Source organism: Amphiura filiformis, unplaced genomic scaffold (assembly GCF_039555335.1).
Source record: "Amphiura filiformis unplaced genomic scaffold, Afil_fr2py scaffold_29, whole genome shotgun sequence".
NCBI lineage: Eukaryota > Metazoa > Echinodermata > Ophiuroidea > Amphilepidida > Amphiuridae > Amphiura > Amphiura filiformis.
Window position 1 is genome coordinate 712,698 of NW_027305493.1, and position 23,199 is coordinate 735,896.

General features: G+C 35.8%; 2 protein-coding genes across 2 annotated transcripts; both read left to right on the forward strand.

The window, feature by feature from the left end:
• The first annotated feature begins 215 nt into the window (after nucleotides 1-215).
• LOC140143805 (trehalase-like) lies at nucleotides 216-19,856 on the forward strand. Its single transcript, XM_072165617.1, has 13 exons — nucleotides 216-472; nucleotides 3,247-3,347; nucleotides 3,587-3,743; nucleotides 4,389-4,476; nucleotides 7,007-7,107; nucleotides 7,477-7,569; nucleotides 9,755-9,994; nucleotides 10,631-10,680; nucleotides 11,060-11,241; nucleotides 12,584-12,825; nucleotides 16,765-16,989; nucleotides 17,452-17,502; nucleotides 18,451-19,856. The coding sequence occupies exons 1-9, from the start codon at nucleotides 435-437 to the stop codon at nucleotides 11,203-11,205; spliced, it is 1,014 nt and encodes a 337-aa protein (XP_072021718.1). The 5' UTR covers nucleotides 216-434; the 3' UTR covers nucleotides 11,206-11,241; nucleotides 12,584-12,825; nucleotides 16,765-16,989; nucleotides 17,452-17,502; nucleotides 18,451-19,856.
• Nucleotides 12,384-18,600, forward strand: LOC140143821 (trehalase-like). The gene is made up of 5 exons (XM_072165632.1): nucleotides 12,384-12,392; nucleotides 12,553-12,825; nucleotides 16,765-16,989; nucleotides 17,452-17,502; nucleotides 18,451-18,600. Exons 1-5 carry the CDS (start codon nucleotides 12,384-12,386, stop codon nucleotides 18,598-18,600), a joined length of 708 nt encoding a protein of 235 aa, XP_072021733.1.
• Nucleotides 19,857-23,199: the final 3,343 nt, after the last annotated feature.

Here is a 23,199-nt window from a genome sequence, read left to right on the forward strand (position 1 = left end):
CCAATGACGAATGCGGGACGAATGACATGCCAAAGGTTGCATGCCCCCTACACCTCGCAGCCAGCCAAATATTGCTTATTATACGTCATCCCTGGTCATATCGGGCTGGGTGGTAATGGAAATACTTGGAAACGCAAAATTTAAAAACACTAAAAGCATTAATTTACATGTTTCGTCACTGGTGGTGCTGCTTACAGCTGAACTTGATCTAGACTTGATACAAATATTCGCAAATAAAATTTTCATGCTTATTTTGTACTTCATAAACTATAGATAATCCAATTTGAAAGTTCCTCACGGTTGGGATTTACGTAAGGCATTTTTCACCAGTTTTGTAATTCTTCTCCAATTTTAAGGGTTCTTCTAATCTTCTCCCGTTTTGAGGTTCATGGAATTCGTTGATCAAATTCAAGAAGTAAGTTGATTGACGCATCATGGCGAACGAAACTAACGAAGCATTTGAGGCAGCAAGGTAAGTTAACCAATGCCCGTTTGGTAGTGTCTATACGTACATAGGCCTCTATGACATAAGTCACATGAGTGAAGAGAGCCATACGAGTGACCCCGGGGGGGGGGGCACTCTAACTTTGGAGGTGACGCCGATGCAAGTCTGTTAAGACCCCCCTTTTCAGCATCGCTGTCACCCAAAGACCCCATATTTTTTACGAACACATGCTCGCTCCGCGCTCTGTCACCCGAAGACCCCCTATTTTTCCATTTGATCTGTCACCCAAAGACCCTTACAAGTTCAATTTGAACAGCAACTTTCATTTACCACTGATTTTGTTACTTATTTTGAAAAAATAAAGAAATTTGAAGCCATTTAGAACTAGAAATTCGATTTTTGAGGTTTTTGTGGCGCTGTTTTGGTTCTCACCCAAAGATTCCATTTAAAAAAAGGTCATGTTCTCACCCAATGACCCCATATTTTTTACATTTTGCTCTAACCGAATGCCAAAAATCATGCTCTCACCCAATGACCCCATATTTTTTACATGTTGCTCCCACCGAATGCCCCTTAGTGCGAAAGCGCCAGCCCTACACCTATATCCATTTCAAATTAAAGTGCCCCCCGGGCGAGTGACCAATCCTTATTGTTTTAGAGTGAATATTCACTGCAAAAAAAAAGAAAGTAGAAATTGACTCTTCTTGGAGTGCAAATCCGCTTCCATTGAAGTAAAGTTTTCACTCTAAAAGGATTAGTTACTCAATGCTCTTTAGTTTAGAGCGTGTTTCACTCATTTATAATAGGGTGTGTGTTGGGTGGGTTGGAGGTTTTGGTGATATTGTGTTTTGACCTCGCCAAACAACGGTTTGAAGTGTTGAACCTTTCCTAATGTGCTGTTTCGTGAAACGTATTGCCCGCGGGATTTGCGCGCAGGAGCGCGCAAGAAATTTGCACAAATACAAATAATTTGGTAATCAAGTTAAGGGGTGTGGTATGAACGTTTGGACAGTATTTATTGTGGGTCATTAGAGCACATCAGACATATCAAATTGCATTCTGAATACGAAGAATGTCCTTCTGATATCAAATAATTTTGATTTTTTGAAATTCGCAATATAATATTCATTTTATGGCAAATCATTAAAAATTGATATTTTTGATATTTAACAGTACTCGAAGTAAACTTTATAAATCTAATAATTTATACTTAAAGTGTATGTAGGTGGGATGAAAAGCCGACGATCAATTGAAAATTTTGACCTTTCGTATTGAAGATATGGATTTTTTTTCCAAAACACCAAAAAAAATTAGGTCTTTTGGGGAAAAAATGTATATCTTCAATATGAAAGGTCAAAATTTTCAATTGATCGTCGGCTTTTCCTCCCAGCTTATTAGATTTATAAAATTTACTTCGAGGACTGTTATTTATGAAAAATGTGAAAAATATCAAATTTTAATAATTTGTCATAACATTTGTATTATATCGTGAATTTCAAAAAATGTAAATTATTTGATATCAGAAAGACATTCTTCGTATTCAGAATGCAATTCGATATGTCTGATGTGCTCTCATGTCCCACAAAAATACTGTCGAAACGCTCATTCCAGATCCCTAATTTTGGTCTTAAAAATTAAATGGTCTTTTCAATGCTGTTTATCGTATTATGTGAGTCAGGGCAGTGCTTGTAGGAAGCGGGTTGTCAAAAATCTGCGGAATGCATGCATGCTGATGTAATTTTCACTGAATACATGTATATTGAGGTTTACCAGTTTGTTAATATTCTGTTGAGGTAATTTCATGGGGAATTCCCTTCTGAATATGTTGGTAGCCAACCGAACCGGCATTGAATCTTTCCGCTTAAATGCGTTTGTTTTGTGTGATCATTTATTGAATAAACCGTCTTATTTTGTTTAAATGTCACATATTTCAGAATATTTCATATTTTAACTAAAAAATTTATATTCTTAGATGCGGTAATTTTAGTATTTTACCATTTTACAAAACGGCAAAGATTAATTTTTTGTATTTTTTATCAAATTATCTCTTTTTTTAAATCAAATATTTTATCAATTCTGGCTATTCTATATAGAACACAAGTCATATTAAGAAATACTGTCATCTTTCAGATTAATGGCAGCCACTTGCATATTTTCTATACTTGTAATCCATTGAACATTTGGCTATTTCTAAAAGGTAAACATGCTTCCTTAGCCTGTGCAATAAATTAGCATTATATAAATTTTATTCTAAAAACACTTTTAGAAACATTTCATTATGGCGTGTATGTGACCAGCTCCATCAAAACCCGGAACAAGTCGCCAGGAATGTTTTTGAGTTACAGGCCTTTAGAGATGACATTCCCATAAAAAAAAATCCAATTTTGGAATTCTTAATTTCATGGTATTTGACCTTGGGACTGAGTGGACTTTCAAATCCTTGAAAGTACTTATTAAAAAAACGGGTTATTTAATCAATAATTGACAGTTGAACTATGATAATCCCTATTCAATCCTTTAAAGCATGGAACTAATTAGCCTATTACTCAGAATAACAGTTCGACAAAACTATCAAGGTATCATTTACAAAATTATCCATATCTTGAAAAATATTGATGCTATGTATGTAATTATTGTTCTATTTTGAAGCTTATTGTCCCGTGCTTACATTTGTATTCAAGTCATGAAATATCAGAAATGCGACTTCTACCAATTCCCCTTCGTAAGACGAGGTGTGTTTTTTTTCTTATCAATTGAACTTGTTGTACATGTAATCGTACATTTTTCTTTTCCTTTTTCAGGAAAGTATTTTGTGACGGGCAGTTACTTGAGGCCGTCCAGCGGGCCAAACTATATGATGATTGTAAGACCTTTGTCGACATGTACCTCAAAAGGTCACCAGGTAAGGTTAAAGGTTGTGTCACCGATATTTTCCCTTTATGTGATTACAACATTCCATGTACGTAGCTCCATTAACGATTAATATTACGTATAATATCACCCTAAAAGCCTCAAAACTAGACTGTGACCAATCATACGCTCTTCTAAATTGATACCATTCTCCTCAATTTTCACAAAAACTAAATTTATATTAGATCTAAAGTACGGTGATTAATTTCAAATCTCTTTCTTTTCTTATAGAGGAAACACTTACTGCGTTTAAAGCATTAGAAGACCAAAGTAACCCACAAGTTTTGGATGCTTTTGTTTCCAAATATTTCGAGAAACCAGGGGATTTTGAGCGGGGAATTTTGAGCAGGGAATTTGAGCAGTGGATACCTGAGGATTGGGAAGAAAGGTACGCAATATTCAATTAAGATTTCATTGCAGTTTCAAACAAAACGTGTTGGAGGAGTGTTTCTATTCTGCGAAACAGTGACACCACACAGGCACAACATAGGGGGAACTTGTTATCTCAAAAGACCAAAAACGCAATACCCATGCGCACCATTGTTGTCTCCACTGCTTTGTTCAGTAATATTTATAGCTCTGGATACTAGCCTATTGTGCGTGCGATTGAAGTTTTTTTTTTATTAAGGGGTAAAATCAAAACTCGACCGCCGGTTGAACCACGTTCCATTGTTTATAACAATAGAAACCGGCTCCAACCGGACGGAACCGTTTTGATTTCATCCCTAATAAATTGAGAAATTTATAAATATTTATTTATTTATTTATATTTATTTATTTATTTATTTATTTATTTATTTATTTATTTGTTTGTTTGTTTGTTTGTTTGTTTGTTTGTTTGCTTATTTATTTATTAATTTAGCTAGTTAGTTAGTTAGTTAGTTAGTTAGTTAGTTAGTTAGTTAGTTAGTTAGTTAGTTAGTTAGTTAAAGGTAATCACAGATGCTCAACAACTTGAGGAATAGTAGTTTGCATGAATTAGGTGTCTGCATTGCTTTCACTCAAATTGTATATTATTTAAACATTATCTTAGACCTGCATTTCTACCCAATATCAAAGACGGCACTTTACGAGACTGGGCAGGAATAATGCATTCTTTATGGAAGAAACTTGGGCGAAAAGTGAGTATTGTATTTTTAATTAAACATTATTTTCTGTTGGATTTACGGTATATTTTCTAACAATTTTCAAAATGCGCACAAAATGGAAAATTATTAAATGGTTTTTTCCACCCTAGCCTACAACTAGGACAAGTAGGTTTACGCCAATATATCTTTTCTTGGCCTTATTGGCTCCCAGATGATATTAAACAACTCACAAAAACTGAGCAATTTTGATTGGAATGTCCCGATGTTTAATGTAAATATAGTTTGTTCTATGTATTGATTACTATAAGTTGTCGTTTTTATGTAATCTGGACGTGGAAAAGTTGTGAGAGAAAATACTGTGTGCGATAGATAAATGACTTTTGCAACTTCAATGCACTAATGGGTTAATAAAGCATATGAGGAAGTTAATGCCATATACATATCCATTTAGGTATAGAATACTATATAGTTACACGAGCGATTGAATTTAAGGAATTTCACTGGAATAAAACCACAATACCAAATGGTTATAGACTTTAGCTGATGTATATAGCAACCGTCCGAAACTCCAAGTAGCCATATTCGGATCTTTTCGTTTCACAATTTGTCAAGTTATATTGTTCCCAGAAATGTGAGTCATAAAATTGATGTGAAATTTTTTTGTTGTTGTCAACATTATCAAAAGTGTTTGTAAATGAAGGGCGTAGACCCCGGGGGGCACTCCAACTTTGGAGGTGACGCGTATGTAGGGCTGTTAAGACCCCCTTTTTCAGCGTCGCTGTCACCCAAAGACCCCATTTTTTTTACAAGCACATGCTCTGTCACCCAAAGACTCCTTATTTTTTAATTTGATCTGTCACCCAAAGACCCTAACAAGTTCAATTTGAACAGCAACTTTCATTTATCACTGATTTTGTTACTTATTTTGAAAAAACAAAGAAATTTGAAGCCATTAGAACTAGAAATTCGATTTTCGAGGTTTCTGTGGCGCTGTTTCGGCTCTCACCCAAAGATTCCATTTAAAAAAATGGTCATGCTCTCACCCAATGACCCCATATTTTTTTACATTTTGCTCTCACCGAATGCCAAAAATCATGCTCTCATCCAATGACCCCATATTTTTTAGATTTTGCTCTCACCGAATGCCCCTTGGTGCGGAAGTGCCAGCCCTACACCTATATCCATTTCATATTGAAGTGCCCCCCCCCGGGGCGTAGACCACCATCAGAAACCAAAAATTTTACCATTGAAAAACACGTAATAATGAACTTTTATAGATGACCCTTTGTACCCCGCCTGACAATATTTTTCACTTACCTTTACTATCAATGTATAAATTAGAAATCAAATTGTCATTTGAGCTTCAATTCTGATATCGTCATAGATTCAATTTGTACTACATATTTCTTAACGCGAGAACACCATTTTGCATGAGCAGCATGCTGTTTCAACCACTCGTATCCCCGCGGGCCCTACTTTTCTCGTAATGTCGATTTCAGTGATCAAGGTGCTATCAGCCATTTTTATAATCACAACACACAGTGTCATCGCCCCGATATCTTCATGGCAGAAATTGCCATGGTAGGTTGAATCCACCGCCACGCATGGCCATTTTGTTCCGACCTGTTTAATAGTTTAAATGGGACGCATAATGAGCCGAAGGACATCTGACTAAGGCTACTGACAATAGCCCGGTGACTGACCTCGCTGTGTGTAAGTGAGCATGGTATACGCCATAGTTCATCTGCTTTTAGACTACCTCCACGATTGGCCTACACTGCACTATAGTTCGGCACATATAAAATCAGCAGAATTTTTGTCAAGTTTTTGAGTTCAAGACGCAAGCTTCTTTCTCAAGACGCTAGCTAACGACTATCATATCCGTTGAACATATATATTCAAGTGCAAGGAACCAAATCTGGGTTCTTTAGACGAAATCATTTACGGGAGATTCATCATTTTCTACCCCGGTATCCAAAGATTTTCGTCTAAATATCAAATCGTGCATAGCACATTCACGTGTATCGATCCCGGGTATTGATTTTAGTATCTCTGCAGTCCCAAGTAATTATTAGCCAGGCGATGTCGGTGTGCAACATTCCAATTGCATCAAAAACTAGGTCCCAAAGGTCGCCAATTGCCTCCCATAGGCTATACTTTTATCGGAACTCATTACCACTGTACCTTCGCGTAGTGATTTAGTGTAATGCGCCCTGAACATTCATTAATATGTATTGTTTATTCATTACATTGTGCAAACTTAATATCAAGAATGACGTCGTATTACATACCCTATGTAAAATGTTAACTAATGTGATTAAAATTGTAGATAAATATGACATAAATTAGTTCTGAGGTAAATTTTACTTAATTATTTTGAGGCTCTATACTTATAACGTTATGTAAAAAATTCTCTGTGTCCAGAGAGAGTGTAGATCAATGGAGTCACCCGTTCAAATAGTCTTATTTGAATGTCACATTCCCCGTGCCCATATGACGGTACGCCACTGATGTTTTCCATTAGAAGGTGTATCGATTTCAATTGTAATTTCAACCCCTGCAGGTTAGAGCAGACGTTTCTCGGAATCAAGAACGATACAGTCTGGTGTATGTAAAGGAGCCATTTATCATTCCTGGAGAGAGGTTCAGAGAACAATACTACTGGTAGGTCAATGTGATTCGTCACGAGGGCTACATACTGACGAATACCTTAACTAATAAACGTACCTTGGTATTATACTAACTATAGAGGGCAACATTATCAATTTTTGTTTGTAGTGTAGAGCTTGCTTTTCCATGATCGCTACTAGCGATTAACTTGGCGAGTCGCTCAACGCACTTCACTTGTAATTATGTATTTATCTACCAAAAGATACATTACGAACGCAAAAGAAGCGCCTAAGTTTTAAAAAAAAAAAATTTTCTTTGTGATTTAAAACATATTTACCAACAACTATTAGTATCACATCATTCTTATTTTGTTATGTGTAATTTATTATTATATATTATTATTTTACTATGTTTATTTTCCAGGGATACTTACTGGATTATAAAGGGCTTACTTGTGTCTGGCATGACTCAAACCGTACGAGGAATGTTATCCAACTTCGTAGACCTGGTCAAACGGTAAGTATTCCATCAGTTTGTCACGTTGGCACAGCGGCGGTACGGTACGGGCTTTAAAGCGTTAATTCCCATTGTATATAGAACTACTTTACTTGCATTTAATGCATATTAGAAAACAGTAATAAAATCAAAACCAAGTTAGTTGTGTGGTATGTTCTAAGCACGTACTTTTAAACAAAGCAGATGCAAAATAAATCTACAAAACCGAAATTTGAAGCATTTGCAAAGTCAAGCCAATAGTGGGGCACCGCCGTAGCGGGCGCCCCAAAAATTTATTTTGGTTTTGTCAAAAAAAATCTAAAATGATTATTTACTTCAGGGGGTATAATACCCTGATTTTCATCAGTACCCATCTTCTTTTTTTGTTGCAAATTTATGAAGTATATAAATATGTTCATCACCTCATGTCCTGAACTTATAAAATATCTCTACTACATACAAAGTGCTTTTAAACCATTTTAGAAAATCATTTTAGCCCTATATATTTTTTTTGTTTACTGTATCCTAGTAACTCAGATGTATGTTTCATAACAAACCATAATTTATTCTATTCAACATGTCCAAGTAGAATACATGAAACGAATACATTAAATCCTTTGTTATACTATCTATAGAAATGTACTCACTGATTACACTGAATAAATTAAATAGGCCTAATCTCTTCCACATAGACAATTTAATACTACACCATGTATGTATCTTCTATAATGTGTTGTTAGGAAAAGAGATTTAAAAAGGCTATAAGGTCATCAAAGGTCAGGTTATAGGTCAATTGGTTCAGGTCAAATTCAGGCATCAATTTTGAATACATGTGATAGTCTGTGATATCATACATGTCATAATGAGGCATCAATTTTGATATTTTGTCTGTTACTGGATATATAATGGAAATGTGTGAGGCGGATATACTAAAATACCTTGGGATGTAAATGGTGAGTACAGTTTAGATTGCCTAGTTGAGATGGATTGGGCAAATAAATATAAAATAGTTACCAAAATCACAAAAATGACGCTTACGGAAAACTACCTAATATGGTGGTATAGGTGACAAAAAATACAATCTTTTTCAACATTGCTGTAGTGTGGTTGTGGTAACCTGTTACCTATGGCTTAATTAAGTTTCAGTGAAATAATGTCGCAAGTTCAAAATACAAAATATAGCTCAACATTGAAAATAGAAGCATTTTAACCGGTTCGTTTTTGATAGTTGTGGAGCACCAAGTTCATGAAGTCATAAAAGAAGTCAGGGACCACTTATTCCCATTTTACATATCAACATTAATTCCCTAATGTGTTAGCAACACATATCCAAAATTTCAACGAAATCCGTTGATAGTAAGCTTTCCAAAATGAAGTGAATTTCAAACATCAGTGATGTACCACCTTTTGGCTTATACCATTAGAATCATGTACGCTTCATTGATACCGATGCCACCAATTGAACGAGAAGATTTGCCCCTTCATTTTGCATACCACTTTGTCCAATTTCTGTTTCTCATTTCTTCACAAAATGCAAAAAAAAGAAGAAAAAAATGCAATGGGTGTAGTACCCCCTTAACAAACCTGATAAATCTATAACATATTTTTCGCTGTATATATTTAAAATAAGTCGGTTAGTAGCAAAAAAACATTTTGATTGAAATAACGTGATAGATTTATTTTTTGGAGAAGAAGAAAGAACGCCCGACCGACCGACCCTATAATTTGGTTCATCTCAAGTTTGGAAGTGACGTACGTGCGTATTTTGTTCGCCGCAGTATCGAATCGCGTGCGTAAAGTTAAACGACCTGAGTGTACACGCACGCGTACAGGAGCGATTTGTCAGCACGCTTGCGGCGCAACCGCGAAAGAGTATTGACGTCACTACCAAACTTGAGGTGAACCAAATTATACTTGAAAGGTGTGTCCGCCCGAAGAACAGAATTTTGTCGTTACCTAATGGTTACATATGAATAAAAGGTGAACTTATTGGTATGGCCATAATTGATCGCCATCAAACGATAAGTCTTAAATCGTTATTACCATAGCCCGACCTACCTATACCTACAAATAGCTCGATTTTGTATAATGTTATAGCAATGGTAATTGTCATCACCGTCCATCACATATATTCCGGTTCAAATCCCGCTTCAGTCAGGTTGGTGCATGCTGCATGCATTTCGTAACATATTTTTACATATTACAGATTTGGATTTGTACCAAACGGCAATCGTATCTACTACACAAATCGTAGTCAACCTCCGCTGCTCATACCCTCGGTGTATGAATACTACAAAGCAACAAATGACTTGGACTTCGTCAAAGAAATTCTTCCAATACTAGAAGCAGAATACAAGTTTTGGGTGACCAAAAGAAGCGTTGATGTAGTGAAAGATGACAGGACATACAAGATGTGTCGGTATAAAGTTGAGACCGACAAACCAAGGTTTGTTTCTATTTTGTATTTTACGAAGATGATTTTACTTCACTGCGTAGTCGCACAAGAAACGCTAGCGGTGACCAGCGGCAAGCTGATATATCGATTCTCCACCGCTTTGCCGCGGCGGCAGCACGTACCGCTGGAAGTTGAATTCAAATCAACTCGGAGCGGTGCCGCTCTGATGAGAATAAACATTTTGGAGTAGTGCTGAGCGGCAAGATATGCTTTCAGAGTCATGCTGCTGCCGCCCAGCGGTGCGCCGCTCCGCTTGCAGACAAGTGCAAGCGGCATGATGAAGCATCACGTCGCTCAGCGGCAAGCGGCATAAAGTATGAAACCAGCATTACGGTTATTCGGCATTATGCGGAGATCACGACGTATGATGCTCATATACCGTAAAAATCCGTTAATAAGCATATTAACGAGTTACCCGGACAAGAACCAATGTTTAGGGAAGTTTGTTAAACTTTTTCATTTTTTCTTTAATTTACCAATATCTGTAGCACAGATATTTGTATATTAAAATATTAAAATAACAACTTTAACAAACTACGGTAAAAATTCATTCTTGTCCGGGCAACTCGTTAATAGGCACATAACGATTTTTTACGGTATTTAATTTGTATCTTTTCTATTTTTCAGACCAGAATCTTTCCGTGAAGATGTAGAAACAGCGTCAAAATGTAAAGAAGGTAATATTTTCCCACAAGAGAATTATGTCCAGGAAAGAAGCGGGTAAAATCCTATCGTAAAAACATTTCTATCATATATAGAGACCAGTAAATAATGCTGTATTTTCAAGGTCCACCTTTTTCCGACGGGTCAGAAGTAAAAAATAATGAAGTAATTATTAGGAAATACGAAGCTTTTTATAATAAGCCTGTTGTAGTTTTAGATATAACGAAAGGGTGGAATACTGAACGTCCGATATAACTGAATTTAGAGTTTGTGCATTTAAAAATAATAATAAAATTGGCATTAAAATTATTATCTCCAATTTAATTAGCAATGTGGGGCCATCGGTTACGCATTCAGTATATCGCAATCAAAGTTTTCGTGTCTTTTTTTCAGGATCAGCTGCTATTTACTCGAACATTTCATCAGGTGCGGAGAGTGGTTGGGATTTCTCGAGTAGATGGTGTCCACAAGGCAACACTGATCTCGCATTTCTTTGTACAACTGATATAGTGTCGATCTCAATAGCTTTCTATGTTTGAATGAGAAACTACTGGCGAAACTCTTTAACATATGCGGTGAGTGGCTTGATTAAATTAAATATGATCCAGAATTGTTATCTTATACAATTAAGATCAAGAGATCCATTTGTGCAAAGAAGATCCACTTCAAGTTGTATATAAATGATAGTGTTCAAATCGATTAAAGACCCATTCAGTGATCCCAGCGCAAGTGTAAAAAAAATAAAATTGTTTATAAATTGCTTCAAAGTGAAGGATAAGTGATTCAAATTGTCATTTGGTATTTTTGAAATGACAGATTTGGCAAAAAACGAAGAAAACAGCAGTATTGACGAAGTTGAAGCCCCATTCAAATCCATGTAGCTAATTTAGATACTGTCAGTAAATTACAGATTTGTGTAAAATGTCTTAAGGGCTGGGGTATGAACGTTTGGACAGTATTTATTTTGGGACATTAGAGCACATCAGACATATCGAATTGCATTCTGAATACGAAGAATGTCATTCTGATATCAATTTTGATTTTGTTATGGCAAATCATTAAAATTGATATTTTTGATATTTAACAGTACTTGAAGTAAACTTTATAAATCTGATGATTTATACTTAAAGTGTATGTAGGTGGGATGAAAAGCCGACGATCAATTGAAAATTTTGACCTTTCGTATTGAAGATATGGATTTTTTTTCCCAAAACACCACAAAAATTAGGTCTTTTGGGAAAAAATCCATATCTTCAATATGAAAGGTCAAAATTTTCAATTGACCGTCGGCTTTTCCTCCCTGCTACATACACTTTAAGAATATATCATTAGATTTATATAATTTACTTCGAGGACTGTTATATATCAAAATTTGAAAAATATCAAAATTTTATAATTTGTCATAAAATTTGTATTATATTGTAATTTTTAAAAATGAAAATTATTTGATAACAGAAAGACATGCTTCGTATTCAGAATGCAATTCGATAGGTCTGAGGTGCTCTCATGTCCCACAAAAAATACTGTCGAAACGCAATAAACGCTCATTTTGGATCCCTTAATTTGTCTTATAAATACACGGCTTTCGGCTGAACCACTCGCAGGCTATGTTAGCACATCTATAACAATTATGACAAAGGTACCAAAATCTGAATTTTGATGATTTTTACGATCGTCCGGATGAGCAAATCACTGAATGGGCCTTTAATTGATAAACATGATAAAGGTACCATGGTGGAATCTTGAAATATCACGTGGCGATATAATCAGGAATAGGGTGTTGGTTGGATATTCACTCCGTTGGAGTACAGCATTCCATCTTGTACAATGACACGTGTTATTGTTCTACGAATGCTCTACAACTTATATCGTACTGATTTTACCAGGCGTTGTCCTTATCAAACTTTGTCTTCGTAGGTAACGAAACCAAAAGAGATCACTACCACAATGCGTTCTTGACGCGTCGTCAAGCTATTCAGGATATCTTCTGGGTGGAAGAAGCTGGTGCTTGGTTTGATTTTGATCTGCAGACTCAATCCAATAGAAATCAATTTTATCTATCAAATATCACGCCTCTCTGGATTGATTCATTTGATGATAATGTTCAGCATGATGAAGGCAACAATGAAGTAGTGGAGAAGGTCATTGCGTATTTGGAGGTTGGTGACACGATGACGTGAATGCAGACACTATTAACACCGCCAGTTTTCCTGATTGTACCAATTTCCTTGGTGTTCCCTTCCATTCCTTTCTGATCATGGGGCATCCTCTTTGTGAATTAACAACTGCCTATAATGTAAGACAAAGATAAAAACAATTTATCGCGTCTGATGTCACTGTCAATTACGCTCCTTGGTTGGTTAACACAGGTTAATCAGCGCGTAAAAGGAAGACCGATCTATCTGGTGCTGATCGGAGAAAAGGAATAGCAGCAAATGGCGAAAAATTCCGTACTTTTACAAGGCAAAAAGCAGCTTTTCTAGGCATTGTGGACATGGTGCCTTCGGTTAAGAAAGTTTCCTACTATAAAAACCTCAACTTTTGAGATGGTTTGCATGTCGAAAGGTGCAAAATTAACAATAAGGCGCCCGGTTATAAATCCGCGTTCAGCAAGTCATCATCACGACACTTGTAAACAAACCGTGCTCGAATTTGATTGAAAGATGACGTCAGACGCGATAAATTCTTTTTATCTGTGTCTTTAATTATAAAACAGCATCAGGAACCACAAGGACAAAAATCATGACAAACAAGGACATTTGTTTTTAGAAACCTTTTATTGCCAAACATGTGTATCCTGTTTTGATTTAATGCCAATAATTGAAGGCAGCCGAAATGCAAATACCAATTTTTGGCTATGAAAAGGAAAAATCAATTATGCACTGAAAAGATTACTTACTATTTAATCAGTGTTAAACTAACACAAAAGATGTATTTGTAGTTGTGACCATTCATGCTGCAAGTTAAGTAAACCCAATTACCACTAGTGCCAGAGGATGATTTAAGGAAGCCCCATCATTAATTGCATCATGCACTGTAAAAGTGTTATCACTAGAGTTTCAACTGCCACTTTACTTTTCAAATCCCATTGAATTCTGTGCAAAAGATGTTGTTTTAGAATTGTGTGTTTGTCATTATTACTTGGTCGATTTCAGATCTAAAGTGATGTATGCATAAAGGATAATTCACACCTTCTGTAGATAACATAAATTGTGAAATCGACCAGCTTTTTGAAGGTGTTTTTATTGTAAATATATCTGTCCAAATTCAAATTTAACCATGCACATGTATGCAGTGGGCGGGCAGTGGTGTCATGTTCACTCACACAGCTGTGCTAACCGCAAGACTTGCTGGGTAGTGCTTAAATCATCCTCTGCACTAGTGCTATAACATTTCACAACTCCATGTAATCCTCTTTAATAGCCACTCATCTTGTAACCATGGTAACCTTTTATGAGACAGAATCATGAATTATCAGGAGTAATAATGTGTGTTTAGCATTAATGTTTTTCTGATAATACTGAATCAGGAACGCCTGACGATCATGAATAACAGTAAACAAAGGGGAACTACCATGACCTCCCAGGCAAATCAAGGAATATAATTGGTACAATCAGGAATTTGGCCGTGCTAGTGAGATCGCATAAATATGTCGTCATGCGAGTGCAAGAAAGACGAATATGCAATAGCTGCCTGTTGTCATTTAAAATATATAGCACTGAATAAGGTGTCAAGTCTTAGAGTAGCTGGACTTGAGAATGCTTCCAGGATCAATTTAATCCCTTTACGAAGACACAAAACCCAGTGCCTCAAGCATGAGATAAGCATTTTTTGCAATTTCAAAGTCTAACATGAAGCAGCCAGACGACAATTTCCCTCTATTTTAAGGAATTCTTGTTGACAGCTTTAATGCCCAAAGGAATTCTAACCGTGTCCCTGTAATGCCAAGTTATACAGCCTTAATGCCAATAACATGACCAGATGGGATGTCACTGACCTTGTTCAGTCCAGCTTTCCAGAAATTGACTTCCATCTTAGACAGTACGGAACAACATTTATTTTTATTTTAGAATTTTTATAGTCTATATTTTCTTCATTTCAGCTTAATTTAGCAGTTGTCATGGTTGTGTGCAAATTCCTATTACTATTAGATACGTTGTAATAAAACATGATTTTAAACATTTGTATATTACTTTTCTCTGAGGGCTTGCAGCAAAATTGATATTTTATTTTCCTTGGTATGGGTTTGTGGCTAGTAGTCAGGTAATGATGATGATATGATGATGATGACGACGACGACGACGACGACGATGATGATGATAATGATGACGATGACGATGATGATGATGATGATGATGATGATGATGATGATGATGATGATGATGATGATGATGATGATGGATAATACAACTGATGTCAGATGATTATTAGAGTCGTGATGGTGACGATGATGGCAGTGATGAGGGATTTAATTTTGTATGAAATTCTCACCCCCCTCCCGCACCCACCAGTCAATGTTGTTTTGATACTGAGACAAGAACGGACAATTAGTCTAGTATTGGCTCCAACATTGCTTTGGGGGGGGTGCAAGCAATATGAAACATTAATGTTTGCCACTCATGTTACTTGCAATGTTTAAACAAAGAGCACGTTTCTATGGTATCAGTCACAGTATATGTTTTTGCTTAACACGTGTGCTATGACCCAAAAAATACATCATCTCCAAATACACAGTTCAGTGACCTCGAGGCCTCCATTCAACAAGAAAGTTAAGCTGTTGTTATAGAAGGACATGCATTTATACCCAATACACTCAGAGGTCAATTTATGAGTGCACAAACATTATAGGGTCAACAAACTGTGTCTTTATAATCCGAACAACATGTGACATATTTACAGCAAGGGCCCGTGCCAAGGCCAAATCGACTTTTACAATGTTTATTGAAGAGATAAGATATGCATAATCTCAGTTTGCGAGTAGATAAGAGGTCAAATTTTTCCATGTTAAAAATAGAATTACATGCTAGGCATGTTTGTTCCTCTTTTTCGTTTGTGTATTAATCATCATCATCATCATCATCATCATCATCATCATCGTCGTCATCGTCATCATTATCATCTTTGATTTGATTTGATTTGTTCATCATCATCATCATCATCATCATCATCATCATCATCATCATCATCGTCGTCATCGTCATCATTATCATCATCATCGTCGTCGCCGTCGTCGTCGTCGTCGTCGTCGTCGTCGTCATCATATCATCATCACCTGACTACTAGCCACAAACCCATACCAAGGAAAATAAAATATCAATTATGCTGCAAGCCCTCAGAGAAAAGTAATATACAAATGTTTAAAATCATGTATAATTACAACTGATCTAATAGTAATAGGAATTTGCACACAACCATGACAACTGCTAAATTAAGCTGAAATGAATAAAATATAGACTATAAAAAAGTCTAAAATGAAAATAAATGTTGTTACGGGTTGTCAAATGTTGACAGTTGGTAACAGGTGTCATGCTACATGCATAGCATTTCCCCCTATTTTCCAGCAATGTGCAAAATGTTGGTACAATATGACTGGCTTTTTTGACGATTCTGAGGCGTAAAGAGTCATTAGAGAGGCGGTATTTTGGCTATTTCAGAAGATCAGTACACATCCCTTGAGAGGTATTTTATCAAGGAAAAAAGACTTGTAGGCTATTCCACAAACAACTGAAACTCAATGTTATGGTAAAAAAAGGTTGGAAATTCTCGTCAAATTAAGGATGTCAGATGTTTTATGACAAATTGGCTTATTTTGCACATTTTCTGTCTGTTTTCCTGGAATTATTCTGCAATTCATATGATCCTTTAAAATATCTGGAGCCTTTCAATAGATGAAGTTTGCCTATTTTTTTGCAATAGCCGATTCATTTTTAAATGAGAGTATACCATTGTACAGTATTCAGAAAAGCGATGTGCTTTAGCATAATTATAAGGTATTATAGTTACAAAGTTCGAATTCTTGTAGAGAATGTGTAGGTCTAAAGCAAGGTCTAAAAATTAAAATGTAACTGAAAGCTATTACATTTCTATTGCTGTTTCAGAAATCAGATGCCTTCAATTTTCCGGGCGGTGTTCCAACATCTCAGCAAAACACAGGGGAGCAATGGGATTTCCCTAATGCTTGGCCCCCTTTGCAAGACATGCTGATAACTGCACTAGATTCAAGCAGTTTACCCAAAGCAAAGGAGCTTGCGTTTTTGATTGCTCAGAAATGGATCACGACGAATTGGCGAGTCTATCAAAACGGGGAGTTCATGTATGAAAAGGTATTTTCAAGGAACTTTTATAAATGGGTTATACATTTCGACTGCTCAGTACCAGAAATGGGTAAATGCAATAGCTGCCATGTGTAGCTGTCATGTGTAGATGAGTACGAAGGGAAATCAAATACGAATTCCCCCATAGCAGTTAGGTATTTTATATTGCATTGTATGATTTGTATTTCATGTGTGTTCTGCTTGTATGCGCTATTTATATATCCTAATGTGTTTTATAGGAGCGGCAAGTGACAATATGCCACGGGAATAGTCAAACGAATGCACCGGGCATATAGTCATCCCGTTAGTCATTGGTTTTGCGAGGGGTGGGGTGAGATGTGGGGGTGGGTGGTGTGGTGTTTTATTTTTTATATGTTATTCGTGATACATATTTGACTTTTATGCCACCAACAAATATTACAAACATTTTATAGTTTTCTTTTTATTTTATTTTAATTTCTTTATGAATAGTACGACGTTGAAAAACTAGCGTGTGGACGTGGAGGTGAATACAAAGTCCAGGTAAGACGCCTGCAGAAGGCCAGTATAAAACAGTTTATTATTGAAAATTCTGCAATCAAACTCTCTTCCCAAATTTTATATTTCCTCTCGTACGACTTTCAATGAAAAGAAAATATCTAACAGATTATAGATATACACCAATCCGAGAAGCGTTTACTGCATTTGGCCCTCTATTGACGGAACCACAGATGTAGCAGTGCGGGAGATTTAATTTGTTCAATCAATTCATGATCGTGTATTGAAAATCACTGTTGTGCACAATTCTGTATAGCACACTAACAAGTAATTGATGGAACCCCCGGCCTTGGGACACCGCAGTTTCACGTCGGGGACACCGCAGTAATGGCGTAGTCGGATTGATGTATAGATATGTAGTCGATAAATGACTATGCTCACCAGACTCTCAAGATTTAAAAAAAACTTCTTTGAGGGTCGTTATCGACCGACTTCCAAAAAATAAAAAAATCAATAAAAAAATCACAACATTCGTATTTCTGTTTCCTTGTATGACCAGCACAACCCAAAGATTCGCTATTATATTTTTTGTATTAATTGTATTGAATTTTATTTATTTATTTATTTATTTATTTATTTATTTATTTATTTATTTATTTATTTATTTATTTATTTATTTATTTATAGTGCTGGAATGGCTAGGTTTGTCATGGTTTTGACACCACAATATACTTGTATATGCATTTGTGTTGAGTTGAAGCCATGACAAATTATCCGTCTGATGATCGGTATACCCAATGATCGTAAGTGAGGGTATGCTGTGAAACTAGTAGTAACGGTTGCCTTTTCCAGAGGTCTATACTTTGAATTTGTTTCTACGCTCACCTGTAATGGGTTTGAGTACTTTTAATTCCAAAGTTAGTCACCTGAAAAATAATACTTGTTATATTTATTTATTTATTTATTTATTTATTGTGTGGGCTATTTTGACAGGTTGGGTTTGGATGGACAAATGGCGTCGTTCTCTCTTTACTGAACAAATATGGTGATCGATTGAAGGCTGAAAGCAAAGCAGTTGTCATCCCGCATCGGCAGTACAATATGCAAATCGTTCTGAATGAAATAACAATTCGACAGTACTAACAGATGAGTAAAAATGGAACGCGTTTATAGTGGCTGTATACGGAAAGATTATACTGCAATAACAATAGAATTCGCAGTACTTATACGCTAATATACACTAAATACCGGATAATCTGGCTCACTATAAACACTCTCTAAAGTCGTATTCACATGGTCGGAAATAAGTCACTTATTACCGGTAATAAGTCAATTATGTCCGACCATGTGAACACGACTTAAGCTGCGAGGGAATGCCAACAAACAGCCTTTCACTTTGCCGGCTCACTAAAGGTCCGTTCATACTACCACCGCATTTGCGATGCGTTGCTTTGCGATGCCGATATATCGATTACTTTTGCCGCAACTCAACGCAACTCGTCGCATTTCCAAGTTAAAATGTAATTAACTTTATTGAGATATCGCAATGCAGTACGATGCAGTGCGATAACGCACCGAATCGCAAAGCAACGCATCGCAATTGCGGTGGTAGTATGAACGGACCTTAATGCCCATTCATTCACTGCTAAAAAGAACATGTTAGTCATACCTAACTTTACACTCATAAGCAAGTTCTAACCGACTGAAATGCTTGGTGGGGATGTCCGGATGTCCTGGATGAACATGGATTGGGTATCAGCCTGTAATTTCTAGTTATGTGTGAGTTTTGCTCGTTTGGAGATGGCAGAGCTTCGAATCTGGTGCTGTGTAATTGTGTCAGGTTTTTTTCGTTGTTTCGCCATGTATTAGAGCGGCATCGGTATCTGTGCTCATGGCACATTAATTTTTGTACGGGTTTTAAAGCCTTAATGTACGATGTTTTTAAATTTTTAGAATTGTCTTTTTTCTTCCAAAATGATAAAATAGTTAATATGCAATCATTATGAAAGTTCCCAATACATTTGGACGCGAAAAACATTGGACATTTGCAAAGAAACAACATCATAAACATCACTCAAAATATCTCGCACTTTTTGGATTAGGACGGCGAGTGCGGCCTCAGAGTTGGCCTCCTACGCAGTCAGTTTGGTTAGCGTAACCAAACTGGCTTCGTAGGAGACTACGATTTGCGATCGTTCTGACATATTCATAATCTGAAAAATTATGATAATATGTCGGACCAACAGAAAATCATCCCGTTTTACTACAAATAGGGCGTATTTGACAGTTTTCTCATAGATTTAAATTGGAACATGTGTAAGTATTACAAATATGCACAAAAAAAATCGGTTTTGAAAAAAATAAAGGTATATTATGAAAAAAGATCGTACATTAAGGCTTTAATGTAATTTGCTACTTAATTTTTTGTACCATTGTTAAATTCCTTCAACAACTTTGTATAATCTATATGTTAAACTTTTGCTGTATATGTAGATCCTGGGGATGGGGATAAATCCTTAAAATATGGGAGGGATGATTCATACAATCATCCCCCAATGTTGACGCATGTTGTGGACAGTTTAGCTTCAATACGGCAAAATTTTTCGCGCACACTTGTACCATATACTTATTCTGTAGCTAAAAGGTGCTGGATTCACTATACTTTAAGAAAGAATGTCCAACAGCACCCCCCCCCACCCTGTAAGAAAAAGAAATCTACGCCACTGTTTTCTGGTACTTAACTGGATTATAATCTTGCGGTTTTCTTTTACATATTGTCATATCTTGTAGTCAAGTATCGTGTTCTATTTAAGTGCATATTGTTTATTATCTTATACCTAACACACTATCGTTACCCTGCTAGGATAATTCGTCGTCCGTATTCCATAGTGGCGTATAGTGGGGCGCCGCGAATAAACAACTTTTCGAGAAAATCGGGTTTGAAGAAATGCCAATTTAAAATCGAGTTGTGTAAATCAGACATTCATTATATTTTGTAAATGATGTGAAATTTCTGTAGTAAACTAAATAGATTTTATTGTTATATATTTTTCAAAAGAAATAAATACATACTATTGCTGGCAAACTGAAAATAAAACTATACGTCACTATGGAAAACGAACAAAACGCAATACCCTAACCTAACGTTAACCGTACGCCACCTCGGTCGCCGTGTAATCCCTATGGCGTTGCTTTTCGTCGTTCGTATTCCATAGTGGCGTATAGGTCCGATACGCGTACGCCACTATGACATACGATGTTTTTCATTTTGCCGATATTTCATAATTATAAAATGTGTATAAAAAGTGGCGTATGGTCGATACGCCACTATGGAATACAAAAATGTCACTTTGTAACTATACGCCACATTTAATTAATTAATTACTAATTAATTAGCTAATTATGACTGATGAGACTTAGAAAAAATGAAAGAGAACATCATTAAAAACATATGTGCCAATTTTCAAAAAAATGACCAAAAATCACTATACGCCACTATGGAATACAGCCGACGAATTGCCTAACTATTTTTTTTGTAATTTTGAGATAAAGTACAAATTATGGTTCAAGCATGCATTAGTTGCGTAATCACCCTAAACATTTCTGATTATTCCTTTTAAATGCATGCTTGAGACCATAACCGTCCACCACAAAACGACCGTTAAGTCGGCCCGGTCAATTTGCTTTTATTTCGTGTTTAGAAAATATCTATCATACGCTTTAAAATACTATATCATTTGACTTCAAACGATATCCAGATGCGGAGATATGGTTTTTTGAACACTGCTCCTTGAGCAAAATGGTACCTTATTTCGGTTCTACATAAATTATGTCTTTTTTTCCACATTGCTGGTAATAAATTTCAAACATGCAGTCACAATTGGCGGTCCTTTCAAATCATCCCCAAGTCAACGAGGTTCAGGAAAGTTCTCTCATTGTTACTTGTTGGTCTTTCATACCTAGACAAAATATAATGCTTTGTAACCTATCACTTGAACAGGATTTAGCCAAAGCAAACAAAGACTAGAGCTATTTAAGAATTCTATAGACATATGTAGAAGCTTATTATCCTCTTCAACAATAGGATTATTGATTGGTTTAAAAGGTATTTGACTGTCACTAGCAAAATGAGATACATGTAACACCTATGAATACGACCTTCATGCACATTTTACACTGTAACTTAGAATATAATTTCCTGACTTTACGGTTGGTTTGTGGTGGATGGTCACATTTTGTACTTATTTTCAAAATTACAAAAAATGAAGTATCTTAGCAGGGTGACGATTCTCGAGATGGATGACCAAAATTCCCTTTCAATAAAACCGTTACCACATGACAGTCGGGTATATCATGTATATGGTAACTTTATAAATTTCGTTTTGATTAACAAAGTAGACAATAAGACAATAATGTCATTCAAACTTACAAGATCAAGTTTCGTTTCATGTTTCTGTATTATAATGTCAAATTTGGTTTCCTTTGATTGAGGAATTAAAGAATAAAGTGAACAAACATGATAGAAAACGTGACTTTTTCAAAACTAGCGTTAATTGCAGTGAGTATCAGGCTTCATATTCGTATTACAAATCGGCCTACCCTCAATTACATTCTGTTAATACTGGTGCCAACCAGGGTTCGCAGGTTTTTGCCGCAGGTGGAAAAAACCGTGGTTTTAACCGCTTGGCAAAAACAGTTTTTGCCGGCAAAAATGACAAAAACTAAAAAAATGATTTATAGTTCATTTTTTTCATCTCAAAACAAATTAAGTAACAAAAATCATTTCCTGAGTGTAACAAGGCCAGATTTTGTAATTATAAGTAACGTATTAAGTAATTAAAGACATGCGTTTTCATTGCTCAAGTGCATTTAACCGAAATGTGGCATATATCAGATTCAAAACTTTTTCATTTTAAAGACTTGATGAGACAAAAATTATGTTGAATGATTCATTAAAAGTTGTGTGCTGCTGTTTATGAGCTTTCTGTGTTTTTTTTTAAACATTTGAGTGACTATATTTGAGTTTTTGCCAGTTTTTGCCACCGGCAACGGCAAAAACCCTGGTGCCAACTTTGTAAAAATGGTCCAACTGTCTTTAAAATGGACTCATAGTTTTACCTTTAAAAGAATAGTTTGCCATAATCATTAAAGGAGAGATCAAATTTAAATCCCATTGAACTCTATGGACCGTGACTTATTTTGGGATGTTACATAACGCCATTCCCTGAACGATGCAAAATATTCTGTATTTGAATTGTTTCTACAAGAGTAACAATCTGAGACAAGTTTTGTCAAAATCATGGCATTTATAGGATTGACACCCTGTAGAATGCACAAAATTGACATTTGACTTTTATTCCGGCAACTCAACTGGTAAATGGGTCAAAGTATACTTTTTTTTCTGAATTCTTATGACTTGAATTTGGAGATTGACCCTGTGTAAAGTTCGATAAACCTTGTCCCATAATTATTTCGCATGGGTTGATTTTCTTGTCTATAGTATGTTTGTACAATGAAGCAATAGAACTCTGTTGTATTTTTTTTTTTTTTTTTTGAACTTTGTAAGATTTCATTTATATTGTATTTGTAAGAATCCAAATCTTTGCCACTTTGACGTTTGTAAAATCGCGCAATTTGAAGAAAAAGAAATGCGGATTTTTTTTTTTATTTAAAAAAAAAAAAAAATTTGTTTTCCAGAAAAATTTGGCGAAAATATTTTTTTCTCACAATACCATAAAAATA